Source organism: Xiphophorus couchianus, chromosome 8 (assembly GCF_001444195.1).
Source record: "Xiphophorus couchianus chromosome 8, X_couchianus-1.0, whole genome shotgun sequence".
In the NCBI taxonomy this organism is placed as follows: domain Eukaryota; kingdom Metazoa; phylum Chordata; class Actinopteri; order Cyprinodontiformes; family Poeciliidae; genus Xiphophorus; species Xiphophorus couchianus.
The window spans coordinates 13,539,859-13,553,650 of record NC_040235.1 but is presented as its reverse complement, the minus strand read 5'-3'; the positions used below and the strand labels follow the sequence as shown (position 1 = coordinate 13,553,650).

The following is a 13,792-nucleotide window of genomic DNA, read 5'->3' as shown; positions in this document are numbered from 1 at the left end:
ATATTATTCAAAATTAATTGTTAGCGGTGGTTACATGAGATGGTCATAAATAGATTAAAATTACAGAGTTGGTGAAGTGCACAATTTGTCAATGCTATCATTGGTCTCTGAGCAATGAGCTAGTGGGTAGGAGTACTACCAGGTAGTAAATGAGAAGCTGAAAAGGTTCAGTCATTGTTTTATATAAGTTGTTGGCACAGTATTCCAGTTAATGATTTCTCAGCATGTTCAGAAAGGAGATGAAAAAAACTATTTACTTGCAAAGCAAAGTGGTGCATGCTTTAAACTTCATGGTACTGGGGATTTGTGGTCATGAGGCTGAATTGCTTTATGGTGTGTTTTGTTAGGACCACCACTGCTTCCCGTTTTACTGCTTTTGTCACTTGTTCTAGATTCACCTTTTTACTCTTGGTGTTTGTGGTATTATTTTTTACATTGGTCTTTTTTTCTGTGTCCCTCACACACCTGGTCCTTGTTTCTGTGAGTTACCTGCTAAACATCACCCCATTACTCCTTCAGAACAAATACATCCCTATGCCTCCAAAATGGTTTCTTATGAGATCAGAGTAGCTGCATTGTGCTTTCCTAATGTGATATATTTTTGTCACAATATATCTTAAGTTCTTTTAATATATCAAGGAAAATTTCAGTTTTTACTAGAGAATGCTGGATATGGACTGGATGAAAACTGGTTATGATACACTTCCTCTGGGATTAAATTGAATCCACAACCAAAATCCATTGAAATCTTACAGACAACAGTAGCTTGGTGTGATTGTTTTTCTTCCCTTTTAGTCTAATCCCCCTAAATAAAGTCCAATGAAACCATCTGCTTTTGAATGTCACTTAATTAGTAAACATTGTCGACATGACATGTGTTTATATGTCAGATATATGTTTCACTTTTGCCTAACAAGTCTTGACTGCCGAAAAGACATTAAAAAACTAAAGCGGAGGAGCAGTTTGGGAAGATGCTTAAATAAACATTTCTTTCTCCGGTCCTAATGCCTTTGCATTAATGGTTCTCATAAACCAACATGCAAATGGCCAGACATATACAAACTTTAATCTAAATGTTTTTCCATTTTGAGTCAGAGAAAATGTCATCTCACTACTTCTAACCTCCCATCTGTTCCTGCTGCTGCCATCATCCTCCAATCCCAACATCTCAGCAGTTTACAACCAGAGGTTGGGAAGCAGCTGCACAATAAAAGCAACTTAAAAGGACAATGTTTACAATTTCTCCAATTTTGAGCAGCAAAGACCAAGGAAGCCAGTTGTTTTTGTCAATGGCCTACATCTATCTCTAGCTGTCACAGCTTTAAAAAAATGTCCTGATATTTTGGGGACACTGTGCATGTTAGGAAGTGTGTCCTTGAATTTGATAGGCCTCGTTTTGGGGGCTCGAGATACTTTTAAAGCACAGCTCAGTAATACAGTTACTCCAAACAAATGTTTGGGACGAACAGCTCAGATTTTAGGATATGAATCCAAGACTAGATCAAGGATGAAATCCATAAGACCAATGATTCATAATGCAGTATTTTCAAATTTAAAAAAATCTCTGATAAATACATGATTTGTGCATAATGACCTTTTTCAACTGATAAAATAATGAGGATAAAGTCAAGGGAATGCTGTTGCTTTCAGAAGAAAATTTTGTTTTTTTGCAGTCATTAAAAATACTAAATAAGAAAAACACAAGACTTAGTGGTACTGCTTCATTAATCATTTCTATATAGAGAGACGTGTGTGTATGGCCAGGGGCACTCTCTATAGGGAGAGAAACATAGCATACAGAGTTAACGGCAGCAATAGCTCTGTCAATGACCACATCTAAGAAAGCGGCAGGTGAACACAGGAGTACTTTCCACGAGGAAATAAATAATGAGAATACACAAAGACAATAGTAACTGTAGGTCTGTTAATGACTACATTCAAGAAAGAGAGAGACAAATACAGGAGCACTTTCAACGGAGAAAACAGAACAAATACGTACAAGTTAGTTACACGCATCTCATATTTGTTGCTGCCTCTTGGCAACCATCAAGACAGAAAGAGACACAACTTAACAGAGAAGCAACAAGTCTGAGGTACTTTCAATGGGAAAAAACACAAAGTCTACGAAATTATTGGCAACAATACCTCTATTAATGGTTCTGTCTAAAAATGAGACACAGCTAAACACTATATAAGCAAGCCAGAAACACTTTCTACTGTAGGGAAAAACAGAGCACAAAAAGTAAACAGTAGCAACATCTCCATCAAGGATTTGACCCACAAAGAGACTAAGACAAAAACAGAGGCACTGGGGCAGGTGTATCTTTTACGGAAAAAGTAACAAAGGACATAACCCTGGACATAATGACTGCTTTTAAGGCATAAATACAGAGTAGGAGTAAAGTGGTCAGTGAGTCTTTCAGCAGTATAGGTCTATAGCAGAACTGCAATAAGGACAACTCAACATGACCTAAGCCACTCAACTATAGGTTCTAGTTAGACAGTTTATGCTAACTGGCTATATGTTGACTGGCTGATTTGACTTGAAAATGTAATGTTTGCACCATTTTGGTTTGCATCAATGCTCTTGTGGAATCCCACAGAAGCATTGGTCTTTACTTAAAAATCACAAGAAAATAAAAAATGTCCAAATCTGAACTCCTTTTTTGTTTTCCTGAAAAATAAGTAATTATGGAGATTCAATTTAAACACTCAGATTTATTAACAAATGGGCTTAAATAATCATGTTTTTATGCAACAAGTTTTCTAACAGGTTGCATGTTGAAGCAATCAGATTGAAACCCAGCCACACATCCACCCATGTATATATCTTTTCAACCACAGTTTGATGTGCAAGGCTTTCAACATGTATAAAGAAATGCAGACAGCTCTTTTGTATCCACACACACAGAGACATTTTTGTTTTTGCAGAATGAACTGAGACTGCACGTAATAAGTTTGTAACTTTATGTAAAATCCCACTGCAATCCAGTTTGAGCAACAACAATGCAAATTGTCCTGCCTAATCTAATAGTGCAAAAGTGTTTTATGCATTTCATTTATCTGTAAAATAGATGTGAAAAAAGATTTGATCTGCTAACACAATGTTGGCAGTTCAAATGTTTTGCATTCCCAGGATGGATTTTTAAGGACATTACATCAGTTTTGTTATATGTTTTCCCACATTTCTATCCTCAATTACATTTTAAATTCAGACATTTCTCACATCCTTTGCATGCAAAACTTTAAAGTACCTGAAGCTCTACAGCCAATCAAACAGGAAAACACACTCTACACAGACATTCATCTGTAATTAAATACCAAAAGGAATCACACGCAAGGCTTTTTTTTCTACATTTATTTTGGGCAACATTTACCATGGAGGACAGGCTATCCTGTTGATGAATCATTGTTTATTATGTCTAGAAACTCTGGGTTGCCCTCAACTCTACTAAAAAACTGTAAGTCCAGTCAAGATCTCCCTAACCTTAAGTGGAGATAACGGCCTGAGTGCCACTTGTTGCAGGATGAAGCCACCCTCATCTTCTACACATGCAATCTTTTCTTCCAAAATCCCTATCTGTGCTGTGATCTGCTGTTTGGGCAGTGCCGTCTTAAGCACCTCCAGTTAAATCTGCGCTGATGAATAGCAATCAGTGCAGCTTGTAGATATTTACATTTTAGTCATTGTAATAACCCTCATCATACACTCATGCAATCCCATTAGGAGGACATGCTGAAGTTATTGATAAGAAAATATATTTTAATTGTCTGTGCATCATCTTCAAACTGCATCTTTTGCCTTCATTTTTTAATAGTTGCTCATTTACAACTAACGCAAAACCTGGTTTCATGAATAAAGTAGAAGAAAATGGATGCATGCTTTTTATTTATTTCAAAAATAAAAACTTGAAAAGTTTGCCACATCTTTGTATATGGCCCCTTTTCTCTAAACAAAACTTGGTGCAATAAAATGCATTCAGAAGTCACCTAATTTGAAAATAAAATCCACCTGAGTGGTTTAATCTTATTCTGTTCTGTGAAGGCTTAATACGTTTGTTGAAAATTTGTGAGCAGATAGCATCATGAAGACCACCAAGATGGATCAAGGATAACGTTGCCGAGATCTTTAAAGTTAGATTACAAAACAATACATCAGAAGAACAAGAACTGCCATTAATCCAGGTATTTGCTGCAAAAATTTGACATCTCAGTTGTGCTATGAAAAAACTGCTTTATAGCCATAAACCCCAAAACTGTGGTAAAAACAAAGTCATCATAGGGAGTCTTGCACAGCAACTTAACTGTTGAGAAACTGAATTACACCTTTACACGTTTAAAGGGAAGTTGAAGAAAGAAATGACACCTTCAGGTGACATCTAGTGTAAATACAGCTTTATTAGGGAAGAAAATGTTCAATGACAAACAAAAGAGGGAAAAAAAACAGTTTCACAGTACATTTCATTCTCTTAAGATGGTGCATTGAAACATACCTCTTCCAAATCCCAATGTTGCTCTGCACAAACAAGATGCCTTCTTACAAAAATACAACCCCTCAAGCAGAACAAAAAGCCTAAGTTGAAAGCAGGGACACTTAGAAAATACCGGATTTAACCATTCTTCCTTACATAATTTGTTCAAGAATGGCAACAATCTACATGTTTTAATTTTAAGAAAGCCTACTTGCTTGCACCTCTTGACGTAACAGGGCCACCTCTCAATTCAGATGCACAAAAAGAATAAACTATAGCAACAAACTGTTGAGGTCTGAAAATATAAGAGAAAAAAAAACCATATTGGTCCTGGATTATTTGGAAGTATTAGAGCTCGCATGCCGAGCAAAGTGACTGGAAAATAACTTGGGTCCGATCATGTGAAAGTGACACAAATCGTTGTCCTACAGAGGAGTTGGTCGTTTTATAGAGAGGTAGGATATTTGTCATGGTCAATGCATGAGGTCCCAGGATGAATCATTATCCAATAGTTGTTCTTAAGTGTTTGAAGTAGATAAATTGAACAATATACACTCTAATTAAATGACTACAATAAAATAATATCAAAGAGATTTAGTCTTTGTTTAACGAAATACTTGAGTGGTTACACAGAAGCCAAATGATGTGTCTGCATCTGTGAAACTATCCAGATTGAATTGGCACATGATTAAGCAGATGTCTAAAGTCAAATTAAAATGAAGAAGACAAACAGTTCGTGGTGTAGCAACAATTCCACAAAGCGCACTGTTGTTTAGATTCAGATACAACAGATTAACAAATGGTCCTACTTATAAACTGTGATCCTTCATTTCCCTGTGGAGCAGTAATGAGGACGCACTCTGGAGTGGTTGAGTCACATTCACTTAAACAAAAAAAATAACAAAAAAAAACATCTACTGTAATATCTGAACCTGGCAGCATGATTGAACGCACCATGACGGAAAACATAACAAAATCCTTTCAGCTAATCTGAGCGATGAGAGTGTTTGTAAGAGCAGGATGTTTCAGCAAAGCTGTGGTAAAAGCTCAACGCCTGTCTCCTACGATCAGAGGAGGGATATTTTTAAATAAATTTTTCCTGATCTTAGGTTGGAGCCAATAAAAAGAAAATGAGCAAATACTTTAAGCAGATGCTTTTGAAAATTATGAGACCAAGTAAATAACTTTCTCACATGTTCTCACTATTATGTTTTATAGGTAGATCAATGGGGGGGATGACCAAATTACAAAAACTAAAAAGAATATAGAGGGAAGGAAAAATAAAACTCTACAGCAAATAAGAACCTATTGGTGCATCCCTCACCTTTTCAGTCCAATTTCTTTTCTTTACTCATTAACTATGTCCTAAGACATCTTACAAGTGAAACTGAAAATATCTAACACTTTAATGCATCTATGATCCTGATTTTATTTATTTTACATCAATAAATGTGTCTAAAGTTGCACTCCTGATTACAGTGCAGCCTTTCCTCATGATCTAGAAATAAAAGATGTCCCGTTACATCAGTTAAAAATAAATATACAGTATCTATTATATAGATCCCACTGCTGCACAAGACAACATTCCTTCATTTTTAGATAACATGAAGGGGATCCCAAAAACTGCTCATCTCAGTTGGTGAAGTTACAGCTGTACAAAGATGAATTTTTAAATCTTTTCCTGTTTGTGCTCTCAGATGGAGGTGTCTCTGAACTGGGGGGGAGGGGGTCACGTTACTGGTTCTGAGACTCCCGGAACTTGGCCTGCAGGGCGTCGCACGTCTTCTTGGCGTCGCCGAGCAACATCGAAGTGTTAGGTTTGTAGAAGATGGGGTTATCCACCGCTGCGTAACCAACGCCCAGAGATCGTTTCATCACGATAACCTGCAACAACACAAAAAAAAATGATCATCGATCATTAAGGAAGAAAGCTTTAGAAAAAAATTGGAGGCAAAAACTTTTATTTTCTTTGATTTCTCCAGAGAGAATATTAAATATGATCTATTATGCTACCTTAAACAGGCTGGGTCAGGTCTATTGGCTATACAAAACATGTTCATTAAATTCTTTTGTACAAATGTAATGATAAGATTCTTAGATAAGATTTTAGTCTGCTGCACTGCGGTTGCTGTGTGAGGGGTGTTGCCTGCCTGATTTGTGACAATCCAAAAGGTTTTTGAAACGGCTTAATTTCTATACCCAAAAAAACATCAACTTATTGCCAAAAAACAGCTGGGTGTTTTTCTTAAACAGTTAGGCTGTTTTTAGAAGCAGCAGGAATCCAAATGGAAGTAAAAAACTGTGCAAAGTGTGAATTTTGCGTAATATGTCTCTTTCAATGGAAAAAAATAAATTCACACAACTGTTGTAACACCATTGTGATGCTCTGAATGTTGTCATTCCACAAGGACAAACACTAATAGAATCAGCATGGCTCTGCACCTGCACTCATAACAATCTGAATGTAGGCCAGCAGATGGACACAGCTCTGCTGTAAAATCTCCCAGTTGTCATCATCTCTCTGGGGTTTGAGACAGATCTTATCCCGCCTACGCCAGATGTCTCACCTGCTTCGCCTTCCAGACCTCCAGCACGGGCATGCCAGCGATGATGGAGTTGGGGTCTTCTTGGGCGGCCGAGTTCACTGTATCGTTGGCACCGATCACCAGAACCAGGTCAGTTTCTGTTTTCACACGGAACAAATCACAGGTTTAAAAACCACCTTTGTGTGAAAAACACGTGTTTCACATCTGCAGTACAGCTTGTTTTATTAATTTACAGTATATGTCTTTTAGTGTTGGATTGAGTTGTCATAAAACAGCAGAAAATAATAGACAATTTACATACTTTTCGAGCAGAGTTAATGAGTACTAATGTCACATGTATCTGATTAGGCACAGTTGAAAGTGGGTCCACTGAATCCATTTTTTTAAAAGTGTGTGACGCAAACGTAAAAGATAATTCGGGGCATTTAAACACATTTGTTCAGCATTTGTTACAGCGTTTAGATTTTTTTTCATTCCCAGCCTTTTGAGTTAACCTTAAAGTACAAAGGATAAAAAAAATTGAAAGTACCAAAAGAAGACTCAAAAAGGGAAAAATAGGGCACAAAGAAAGAGAAAGGTAAAAATCAAGGAAAGACTGTAAGTAGGACAGACTCACAAAAAGACACTGGAAAGAAAGGACACAAAGAAGAAATGAAAAAGATAAGAAAGGAAGAGAAAGAGAGGAAGAAGAAACATTAGAAAGGAATCAAGGAACACAGGAGAGAGAGATGGGGAAAGTAAAGGATAGAGGCATGAAACAGGAGGGCAAAGGAATAACAGAAGAATCAAATAAATAAGCATGAAAATATAGGTGTAATACCGCAAAAAGCAAAATAAAGTTAGAATATAGCTTGAAATAAAGAAAGAAGATGTAAGACAAAAAGGGACAATTACATTATATAAAATTTCTTAACTAAATGAACAATAGTTTACAAATTCAAATGAAAGCATCAGACTTTCCATTTTATCAGTAACAGTCAATTCCACACTTTTGTATTCATTTCTATAGTTTAATTACTTTTGTCTGCAAAATACCACCATGAGTTGAAGAGTAATTGTAACAAAACTGCGGAAGAAAATGAAAAGCTGGACTCACCAGGGAAGTCCTCATTGATTTCTTCCATTTCCAGGACAATGTCATATGGGACACCTGCTTCAGCCAGCAGCACGTTGAGCTGACCGGGCATACGGCCGGCGACAGGGTGAATACCGAACCTGAAGGAAAACACACCTCAGGTGCTCACTTTGCACAAAAACTTTACTTTACAAAAACAATTCTGACTGGACAGAAGAGATGCCGGAGGTTGCCAAGGAGGAATAAAAATAAACCAAATCGAGAAGAGGAGGATTCAGAATAAATCTAAAGAGTTTGTTGACAAATTAATCTGAGAGATATGAGCAATAACAATCAGATCACATCCAACTCTCAGTGCAAACATCATCTGATTAGTGAACTCCCTTTGTTTGTAACTTGTGCACAGCTCTCAAACTCAATTGACCATGACATGTAATCAGTTTAGGTAATTAGTAGAAGGCTGCTTGTTCCTTTCACCGTTCAAGCAGAGTTTAAAAGAACTCTTGTTTCTAGCAAACAAGCTGATCTGCATATGTTATAGATGAGGATTAAGGAAAAAGAAAGTGGAGCTTTGATCTTAGAAGAATCAGCATTTTGTGTTGTATTGCTGCATCTAACGAACAACAACAGAAAGGCAGATTGCTTAAGACATATGAAAGACACAAACGATTACACAGGCTGTTGGGAATAAAGGGATAAATTAGGAAACAGAGTAAGAAGACAAAACAGAAGAAAAAACCTGAATGTTTTCTACTTTTTTTCCCTCTGACCACCCACTTTCCTCTAATCAGGCACAAATGCTCTAAGCAGCAGCAGCTGCCACGGCCAGGATCAAACGGCAGAGGCAGGAAAATTAGACGAGGTTCCGCTGTACCTTTTCTGTCCCTCGTTAGCATTTCCTTCTTTACAAACATACACTGGTCTCTACATGCAATCCCATTTTCTTATCAGCCAGATGGAAGCAGCACAAATCCTTTATTACCTACCAGTAAAAAATGAGCACTATTATATCATTGTAATCTACGTTCATCCATCTGCCCATGCATTTGTCTTCTGTGGTTCTTTATTGACTATAAGTTATAAACACTTCTTTCTAAAGCAGGATGGAATAAGTTTATATTTCTGAATGCCTCCTTTTCAAACATATAGTTGTGAAAAATGTATATTGTGGTATTTGAATTGTGAATGAGAATATGTTTGAAATAATAATAAAAAACTAAACTAATCCCCAAAGGGAAAGTTTTGCAAATGTGAGTTTCTTGTAGAAGCCACACAGGCACATCTCCATAATTTACAAAATCAATGAAAAATGTATTTATGTCAATAATTAAACTAAAAACAATTGAACTCATTATATTGTTTATAGTATTTATAATACTGATCATGATAGCTTACTGTTGTTTGGAGCTCAAAATCCAGTTTATCACATCATATGAAAAAAAACATACTTTTAAGAAGCAGAAACATAAACACAGTAAAGACAGGTATTATGTAAAAACCCATCAAGACACATCGTGATAAGCTACATAAGGTCATTTTTAAACAAGTTGTGACTTATACAAAAACAATAATGGAATGTTAATTGGAAGAATAAAACATTTATTCTTCCAATGTGCACAACAAACAGGGAGATTGCAGATTTGAGATAACTGTGAAGCAAAACCCTTAAAGAGAGTTTGAGGGGAGATTCACAAGGCTGGATAAAGTGCTTTAAGAGCCACTGCAAAGGCTTCAATTATCCTTGTGTTAAAGTGAGTGGTCCACAGACTCCTTTTTAGATGAAAAGTACATTTTACAACTTATTAACAAGTCATGGCCTTGGAATCTTGACACAGGGTTGGGGGCTGCTCATGGTGTTTTATCAGGTCTAAAGCCAGAGCAGCCATATACAATCATATTTTACTGGTTCCATTTGCTTGCAATCCTAATAGATTTATTTCTCTCAGGACAATTTGGCACCTGTCCACACTACGAATAGAAAATGTGTTAGTGGTGATATCATTGTGTTTGGCTGGTAAGCAAACAGTGGTGTAACGGCACACAAAAATCATGGTGTGGTAAATAACTTAGTCTTAAAAGTCATGGTTTGGTGCATTTTGTCAGGAGAAGCATAGCAAAATGTTTAAGACTTGGGTTTTTTTTTCTTCTCTTTACTCAGCCGACAACAGAGACAAATTTAAATGTTCCGATAATATAAATATGTAACATTATACTGTCTCTTTTATTTGAATACAACATACTAGAGCTCTCTAGAGATTTGTTTTGATTACTGAAAGGATTCAACAAAAGTCAATCAGAAATGTACCTGACTTTCTTGCCAGCCTCTGCGAGCATCTTTACCAGCTCGGCGATGGGATACTGAGCCTTTGCAGCACAAAGTCCATAACCTGAAAGAGATTTTAAAACAGGAACATGAGTTGATTTCGACCCTGATTCAAAGAATTCAAATTTGACAGTTTAAAGGTAAGATGACCTGAGTGAAGTAGCCCTTCCCCTTCACCTCTCTACAAAATAAACAATTGGTTTCAAATGTTTGTGTAGGAAAAAAAATTGTTTGTGTACATATCAATTTAAAGATGTTAATAAATGTTTCCAGAGGTCAAAAAAACAGTCCACATTTTAGATTTTTATCTTGCACCAAGCAGTTCAGTGATGTTTACAAGCCTTGTCTAAAGCAGTCAGAAACTGCCCTGTTACAACACAACAGACAGCAAGACACGGCTCAAAGAATCTCACCAAAACTATGTCGTCTGTCTTCCAGCTAAACTATCCGAAGATTTTCACTTTACACCCCTTCATAGTATTTCTTTTGCGAGTTTTATTGCCAATATTCTCACATGAGTTGTCTTGCGTAAAAGAAAACACATGCTTCCAGACCATGCCGTGATGGTTCAGACAAAAGCCAGGAAAACACTTCTGTTTATCAAGCCGGGCCTTAACTGTTTCCACAGACGTCAATCAGCCAAAGTGACTGTGACGGCTCCAATTAGGAAGAACGCTCTTAATGGAAACAAGGGCAGTGACTAAAAGCTGGCGCCAAATAATGATGCAACACTATTAGACAGTGTCATGGCACAAACACGTATTAGTCTTTCGCAAATTGCGATTTTGTTGTATTTTACATATTTGTAATGTAGTGCTACACATGTCAGAGGGATGACGTGTTTATAAGAAACAGGGAATTATAAGAGCTTAAAAAAAACAATCCAGCACAATTTTTCTGATCAAAATTCCTTATTTCTTCTAAATAAAATTTATAGACTTCACAATCAGTTGTTCTGTTTCAGCCCGTAAGTAAGAACGGAAAGAGACGGACAGAAGGGTTCACGAATGGATAGAAATATGCCAGAATAAAGAACAAATAAAGTTATTAAAATATTTCTGTTAGTTTATAAATCACTTGACGGCTTAGCACCAAAACCATAAAAGATCTGTCGTTGTTGTTGTATCAATCTTTCAGACCACTCAGGTCTTCTGGTTCTCGTCTACTCTGCGTTCCCAGAACCAAACATGAAGAAGCAGCTTTTAACTTTTCTACACCACAAATCTGGAGCAAACTTCCAGAAAACTTCAAAACTGCTGAAACACAGAGTTCCTTTAAATCAATGCTAAAAACCCACCTGTTGAGAGTTGCCTTTGATTAATAGTAACTTGAACACAGGTCAACATATTTGATGAGTATTTGCTTAGTGGTTTTGGTGATGGCAAAATCACCAAAATCAAATATGTTTTTATAGTGTAAAGCAGTATGAAATGTGCTATATAAATAAACTTGACTTGACTAGAATGGATGGATGACTAATTATTGACCTGAAGGGAAGACTGATGAGTTCAGGATGGACTAAAACTTTTCTACTCCAATTTAGAGTAATAGTAAAACCCAGGTTGGTGTCTTTAAATACATGCAAATGTTTCAAGAAAGTTTTTTCACATACACATATGTACATATTATTATATAAAATAATCATGCAGGAACATGCCATTTTTGTCCATCTTACTGATTGTAGGTTTTAATGAAATTTCCCGATACTTTCAGAAGGGAAAGCTGACTATCTGGACCTACATTTGATGCCTCGCTTCTCTTTCACTGGGCCACGGGAGTGCTGTAATTTGGCAATTCTTGTAAATTGCTGTGATTTCCTCAGACGTTTTTTTGCAAAATTGGTATTGTGCTCTGTGACTGGAATGGCCAATTTGCAGAATAGGTGCTTTTTAAGTCTGTGTTTACATGTACCCACATGGTCATGGCAACCCAGAAAGCATCACAACAGTCTTAAGGAAAGGATTCAAATGTTGTCTGGGGCCACCCAAAAATTCACGCAGCAGGCTGAAACTGTGACACGTTCTGCGTCACCTTAAATATGAGAAACATGTGAAACAGAGAAATATGCAGCTAGAACTAAAGTTGTGTTTAGACCCCACGCATCAGTCCCGAAAAATGAACTACAGGCCAGTTTGGATGATAGTTGTCAACAAAACCCTGTAAAGCTTCATCTTATCTAATTTCCCTCTGACCTTGCATACATACGCCCCACTGTAGAATGTCTTATTTACTGTCGACCACACAGAAAATCAGGCGAGGGTGTTTTTGTCTCTGTGTACGCTCTGCTGGGACTTGTCAATTACCCCAGAAAACTGTGATGCAACATAGGTTGAGACGAGGTTAAACAAACAGAACGCACTTTGCTCGTGCCGGGAAAGAAAAGTGACGAGAAAAGTCAAAGCGCCATATTTTTCCACTCATGAACCAGACCTCTGTGTGTTTTACCTGGAGTGATGATTATGTTGTGGGCCTCTTTAATCATGTCGACAGTCTGTTCCACGTTAACCTCGGTGTGTGTCCCTGTGATCTCCATGGGCTTTCCTGTCCCGGTGGAGGATGTGCCATAACCTCCAAGGATCACGTTAGCAAGTGAACGATTCATGGCCTAAGAAGGCAGGAAATATTTACATTTTTCTCCCAAATAAAACCCCTTTAACTATAATAAGAAGGTACAGAAAAGACGCAAATCAAAAGGAGTCAAAAGAGGTTTTCACATTTAAAATGGTAAAGAGTCCCTCCTGCAGGACAGGAAAGGAACAACATTTAACAGTTTGTCCAGCCAAGCAAAACAAAATCATCAATGTAGCTCATTTTTGCTAAATCTTAAGAGCTATGACATTTTTTAAACTGTACATTACTTACCACACACATAATGTAAGACAGAATGGCTCCAGAGGAGCCGATGAGAGCACCGACGATGGTGAGCAGGTTGTTGTTCAGCAGGAAGCCCTCAGCACACAGCGCCCAGCCTGAGTAACTGTTGAGTACAGTGATGACCACCGGCATGTCCGCTCCTCCGATGGCCGCAGTCAGAGTTACACCCTGAAGGACAGGAGGAAAATGAGGATGTTTCATTAAACGCGAAAAAGACAATAACTTTTGTGACAATATGCCTATATATCAACATTCCTATACATTTTTAATAAAATGATTTAATTAGAACATTTATTCTTTCAGACTCAGAGTGGAAGGGGAAGAACAAACAAGATGAGAAGAGGAAGGGGGTAAGGAACAAAGGGACAGGCGCAAAGAAGGAAGCAGAAACAGATAAGGGGCAAAACAAACGGGGGGCAAACAGAAAGTAAAGGATGAGAGGAAATAAGTTAGAGATACAAAAAAGAAAGAAGGAAGAGGGAGGGAGACAAACAAGGAAGAA

The 13,792-nt window shown here is 37.3% G+C and overlaps 1 protein-coding gene across 3 annotated transcripts in view; it reads right to left on the bottom strand.

The window, feature by feature from the left end:
• Positions 1-4,373: 4,373 nt before the first annotated feature.
• Positions 4,374-13,792, bottom strand: part of nnt (nicotinamide nucleotide transhydrogenase) — a 30,482-nt gene continuing 21,063 nt past the window's right edge. For 2 of the 3 annotated variants that reach the window (XM_028025234.1, XM_028025235.1), the window contains exons 17-22: positions 13,279-13,458; positions 12,862-13,021; positions 10,399-10,480; positions 8,115-8,233; positions 7,040-7,155; positions 6,207-6,356 (exon numbers count right to left, since the gene is read on the bottom strand). In XM_028025234.1, the coding sequence (XP_027881035.1) occupies positions 6,207-6,356; positions 7,040-7,155; positions 8,115-8,233; positions 10,399-10,480; positions 12,862-13,021; positions 13,279-13,458 (807 nt within the window). Of the gene's footprint in view, positions 6,357-7,039; positions 7,156-8,114; positions 8,234-10,398; positions 10,481-12,861; positions 13,022-13,278; positions 13,459-13,792 lie in introns of all 3 variants that reach the window. The other variant, XM_028025237.1, reaches the window with a different exon arrangement.